Source organism: Pinus tabuliformis, chromosome J, assembly GCF_031772625.1.
Source record: "Pinus tabuliformis cultivar Carrire ecotype Pingquan chromosome J, CPIR1, whole genome shotgun sequence".
In the NCBI taxonomy this organism is placed as follows: domain Eukaryota; kingdom Viridiplantae; phylum Streptophyta; class Pinopsida; order Pinales; family Pinaceae; genus Pinus; species Pinus tabuliformis.
Genome location: NC_142295.1, coordinates 1,446,900,697 through 1,446,906,240, shown reverse-complemented (window position 1 = coordinate 1,446,906,240; position 5,544 = coordinate 1,446,900,697). Strand labels below are relative to the sequence as shown.

General features: G+C 41.2%; 1 protein-coding gene across 1 annotated transcript; it reads left to right on the top strand.

Moving 5' to 3' along the window:
• The first annotated feature begins 4,508 nt into the window (after positions 1-4,508).
• LOC149232812 (uncharacterized) lies at positions 4,509-5,147 on the top strand. The gene has a single exon (XM_089382007.1). It carries the CDS (start codon positions 4,509-4,511, stop codon positions 5,145-5,147), a length of 639 nt encoding a protein of 212 aa, XP_089238133.1.
• Positions 5,148-5,544: the final 397 nt, after the last annotated feature.

Below are 5,544 nucleotides of genomic sequence, written 5' to 3'. Positions count from 1 at the left end.
GTCCTTCGAGGCCGCAACTTGTGTTCACAATACATTGCAAACAAGTCGAATGACAAAATAACCACACAGACAACTGAAAATACCACTGAAGAAAGCTCAGAAGAATACGTAAAGAACGAAAGAGAGACAGTGACACCGGAAGAGCACCGAACCACCGAGAGAGCAGAGAAACCCTCACAACGAAGCCAACAACCAAATGACAGAGCCGAGCTAACTAGAATGCAAATACAAGTACTGAGTATAGTTATACCACCTACCAACAGAGAAACCCATAGTCAGGCGTGAATAGAGCATCGGCTTGAAACATTTACAGTCACCAACAGAACCGGCAAACAGAGCTCTCAATACCAAAAAAAAGAAGAACGAAAATGCCGAAGTAACAACGTAAGGGTTAGGGTTTAGTCCAAGAGCGGGAAGGAAACCCGAGGCTAGGACAACTGTCCTCTCAAAGTACAGATTAATCAATACAACCATCAATACACCCAAAATATCAGCGCTAACCCTTGATTACCAAACTAATCACATAATCATTGATTAAATCATTTGGTGTTAATTATTATTGTTGGTGTTAAACCATAAGTCATGGGCTGGTCCCATCATAGTGGTATTAGAGGAGGATTTAGAGTTTTCCTAAGAAATGGAGGTTGGAAGACGAGGTCGTGGAAGAGGTGCTTGGAGAGTATCAGAGGAGGGATTTCGGGAGGAGATCAGGATCCTTACTGCCCATTTGGAGGCAGTTGAAGCATGAAGGAGAAGGGATCCAGAGGTAGGAGATGATAGCGAAGAAGAAGCCATAGTTACAACAGATGGATCGAATGAAGAAGGGCCGGAAATGAGATTGTTGAGATCGGTCCTATTGGATAGTAGCAAGCCAAAACCAGAAATTCCAAATTATGACGGCACCTTGTCCATAGAAGTTCTGTTGGACAGGATCAGTGAATTGGATAAATATTTCGTGTTTGAAGAGGTTAGTGAAGATTGGAGAGTTAAGTTCACTACAACAAAGCTGAAGGGACATGCACTCCTATGGTGGGATAGTGTCCAAGTGGAGAGGAGAAGGATGAACAAGTTGCCAATAAAGAAATGGTCCAAAATGGTGGCCAAGTTGAAAGGCAGATTTCTGCCCAAAGACCACCAGATTGCACTGCATCGACAAGTGCATAATTTGAAGCAAAAAGGGATGACAGTGAGAGAGTATACTAAGGAATTCTACAGGGTAAATTTAAGAGCTGGTTATATAGAGGACACCCCAGAGAAAACAACAAGGTATGTAAATGGTATGAGATTGGAAATATTGCATGAAATCAACATTATTTCCCTGAAAAATATAGAGGAAGCCTACTAGAGTGCCATGAAGGTAGAGGAGAAGATCACCAGAAAACAAAATGCTAGGAGAGGATGGGGAACTGGCAGAGGAAGAGGACAGTCCTATGGCAAAGGACAAATTGCCAGTAACAGTGAAGATGGCAGCAGTTCCAAAAATACAGGGACAACAGAAAAAGGAGACATCACTAGAGGTGTTAGGCCATATTAGCGAGGAAGAGGGAATGGCCAAGGAAGAGGAGCTAACTATCAGTGCTACAGGTGCCACAAGTGGGGGCACAGATCTTTTGAATGTCCTGAAGCGGAACAAGTTGGTCAAAGAGGAGTATTTGTTGCATAGCTAGAGGAAGCAGAGGCACCACCTCAGGAAGCAGAGAATGTGCCGGAAACAGGGGAAGAATTAGTGCTGAATAAAGTATTGTTGAAACCATCCAAAGAGATAGCTGAACAAACTCAAAGGAAAGCATTATTCTGGATAGTTTGTAAGTCGCATGAAAAATGCTGCAAGTTGATTATCGACAGTGGGAGCACGGATAATCTGGTTTCCACAAAGATGGTAGTGAAGTTGGGTTTGAAGTGGCTGAAGCACCCCACTCCTTATAAGGTATCGTGGTTGCGGAAAGGCCATCAGTTATTGGTTGACAAACAGTGTGAAGTTGAGTTCCATATTGGTAGGTATAAAGACAAGGTTATTTGTGATATTATGCCAATGGACATATGTCATATACTGCTAGGGAGGCCATGGTAGTATGACTGAAAGGTAGTGCATGATGGGAAGATGAAATGTTATAAGTTTGTTAAAGATGGGATCAAGCACACACTTGTTCCCATCAAGGAGGAGGAGACAACAAAAACAAGTAGGATGAGAGTGTTACTAATGGGTGGAAAATATTTTTTGAAGTAGATTGAAGATAGTGAAGTGAACTATGCTATTGTAAGAAGGGAAAAAATAGTGCTATTACACACATAAGTGTCTGATTTTCCTGCAGATATTCAGGAAATGTTGCAGGAATTTAGTGATATTGTAGTGGATGATTTACCAGATAAGTTGCCTCTTAAGAGAAGTATAGGTCATCATATTGACTATATACTTGGAGCATGCCTACCGAACAAGGAAACATACCGGATGAGCCCCAAAGATAACGAGGAAATAGAAAATAGGTGCAGGAGTTGCTCGATAAAGGGTTGATAAGGGAGAGTTTGAGCCCCTGCATAGTTCCAACATTTCTCGCTCCCAAGAAAGGAGGAGAATGGAAAATGTGCACAGATTGAAGGGCCATCAACAAGATTACCATCAGGTACAAATTTCCACTGCCACGGATGGACGATATGATGGACTGCCTAAGCGAGGCAGCATACTTCTCGAAGATTGATCTGAAGAGTGGTTATCATCAGATTCGAATCAGGGAAGGGGATGAGTGGAAGACAGCGTTCAAGACCAATGAAGAACTGTATGAGTGGCTGGTAATGCCATTTGGATTGAGTAATGCACCTAGTACCCTTATGCGACTGATGAACGAAATGCTGAAAGAATTCATTGGAAAGTTTGTAATAGTGTATCTTGATGACATATTAATTTTAAGCAAGACGAGGGAGGAACACTTTCGACATGTTCGAAGTGTGATGGAAAAATTGCAGCAGAATAAACTGTTGATAAATCTTAAAAAATGCACTTTTTTGCAAAAAGCATTGGTTTATTTGGGTTTTGTGATTTCAGAAAACTAGTTGAAGATGGACCTAGAGAAGATTGCAACAATTGTCAACTAGCCATCCCCAAAAAGTCTCTTTGAGGTACGTAGTTTTCATGGGCTGGCAAGTTTTTACCGTAAATTTATAAGGAATTTCAGTGAAATCTGTGCACCTATGTTGGACACTATAAAAAAGGGAAGTCAGCCTTTTCGTTGGACCAAGGCAATAGAGAAGAGCTTTCAGCTACTAAAGAAGAAGATCACAGAAAGACCAATCCTGATATTTTCAGATTTTAAAAAGATTTTTCAGGTTCGCTGTGATGACAACAGTACGGCCATTGGAGCTGTACTTAGCCAAGAAGACAAACATGTTGTGTTTTTCAACAAGAAGTTGAATGAGAGAAGGCAGAAATATTCATCCTATGATAAAGAATTCTATGGTGTCGTCCAAGCACTGAAGCATTGGAGACACTACCTGTTGGGAAATGAGTTTGTTTTATTTTCTAATAATTCTACACTACAATACATGATGCAACAACATAAGTTGAATCAAAAGCATGCTAAGTGGGTTGAATATTTGCAGAGTTTCACCTTTGTGTTGAAACACATTAGCGAGCAGGCCAACAAGGTGGCATATGCGTTGAGCAGAAGAGCCCTGCTCTTGTAGGAGAGTACGATACAAGTGCTGGGCTTTGAGAATTTGAAAGACATGTATAAGACTGACGCAGATTTCAAAGAGGCTTATGATGCCTATCAGAATCCTTTGCTAAGAAACAATAGTCCATGGTTGGACTATAATTTGCAGGAGAAGCTATTATTTAGAAGGGGACAGTTATGCATTCCCGATTGTTCAATGAGAGAAAATATCATTTGGGAGAAGCACAGTGGAGGTCTAGCCGGACATTTGGCATAGACAAAATGTTAAAATAGCTCAACCATTTTTATTATTGGCCAAGAATGCGAAGGGATGTGCAGAGATTTGTGACCAGATGTAAAGTGTGTCAGTTGGCGAAAGGACACAGTCATAATACGGGACTCTACACACCATTGCCCATTCTGAGTAGACCGTGGGACTCAGTCAGCTTGGACTTCATCTTGTGTCTACCGAGGATGCAACGGGGTTATGATTCGGTGATGGTAGTAGTAGGCCGGTTTTCAAAGATGGCACATTTCATCCCTTGTAGAAAAACCAGTGATGCCACTCACGTGGCCCACTTATTTTTCACAGAGATCATCAGGATGCACAACCTATGTAATTCCATTCTTTTTGATAGGGATGTGAAGTTTACAGGGCACTTCTAGTGCACCTTGTGGAAGAAGATGGACACGTAGTTAAGTTTCAGCTCTGCTTATCACTCGCAAACCGACGGGAAAATAGAGGTCGTAAATAGGAGCTTGGGGAACCTGCTATGAAGTTTGATCGGGGGGAATTCATGAATGTGGGATCATGTACTTTCCCGGGAGAAGTTCGCTTATGATGACTCACCCAATCGCAACATGGGTTACAGTCCTTTTCAGACCTTATATGGCATGCATCCTCGTGGAGTGCATGAATTACGAGATCTAGGACAAAAGGAAAGACAGAGAGTTGATGGGGAAGATTTCACCAAAGCAATGAATGATCTACACAACCAGGTAAAAATGAAGTTGCACGACAACAGTCAAAAGTATAAGCAGTGGACAGATTTTAAACGAAAAGAGGTACAGTTTAATGTGGGGGATGAAGTCCTCGCACATTTCCGTAAGGAACATTTTCCTGGAGGTGTATACAACAAACTGAAATACAAGAAGATTGGTCCCTGCAAAATTCTCCAAAAATTTTCAGCCAATGCTTATGAATTACAGCTGCCACTAAGAATAGGCATCTCGCCCATATTCAATGTGGCAGACTTGTTTCCATATACTACCAGTCCAAAGGAAGATAGTATAGCACGGCCTAGACGGGACACACAGGAAGGGAGTGAGACTTCGATGAGACCAATGCCTTACGCTCATCCCCTTGAGATCAAGAGGATCCTTGACACTCAGGTGGCCAAGCGAACTCAGAAGAAAGAATATCTGCAATATCTGGTCAAGTGGAAGAACCGCCCCATTGAGGAAGTTCATGGCTTAACACCAGACAAATACAATAGGTAGGCTATTCAGTCGAGAAGCTCATGGGCGGGAGTCATGAATCTTTCTTACCCTGGGAGCCTAATGCAGTAACATCTAGCTAAGGGCACCATGAAAGGGTGTTGGTCTCAGCTAAGGAGGAGAGGTTTATCATCATTTGATTTCATTTATGTTTGCTGACTAAAGCAGTGTTAAGAACTTGTTTTATTTTATTATCAGTTAGTAGGTATTTAGGGACAACATAGTTAGGTGAAGATAGTTACAACCACACTATTGTTTTGTTTTTCTTTTATTTATTTTATAGCTATTTAATTTTAGAAAAAAAACAACAAAAAGATATATATCATCTATGTATTCCAAATAACGGTAAAACTTAAACAACAAAATAGTTATCAACTATGTAATTGAAGAAACAACTACA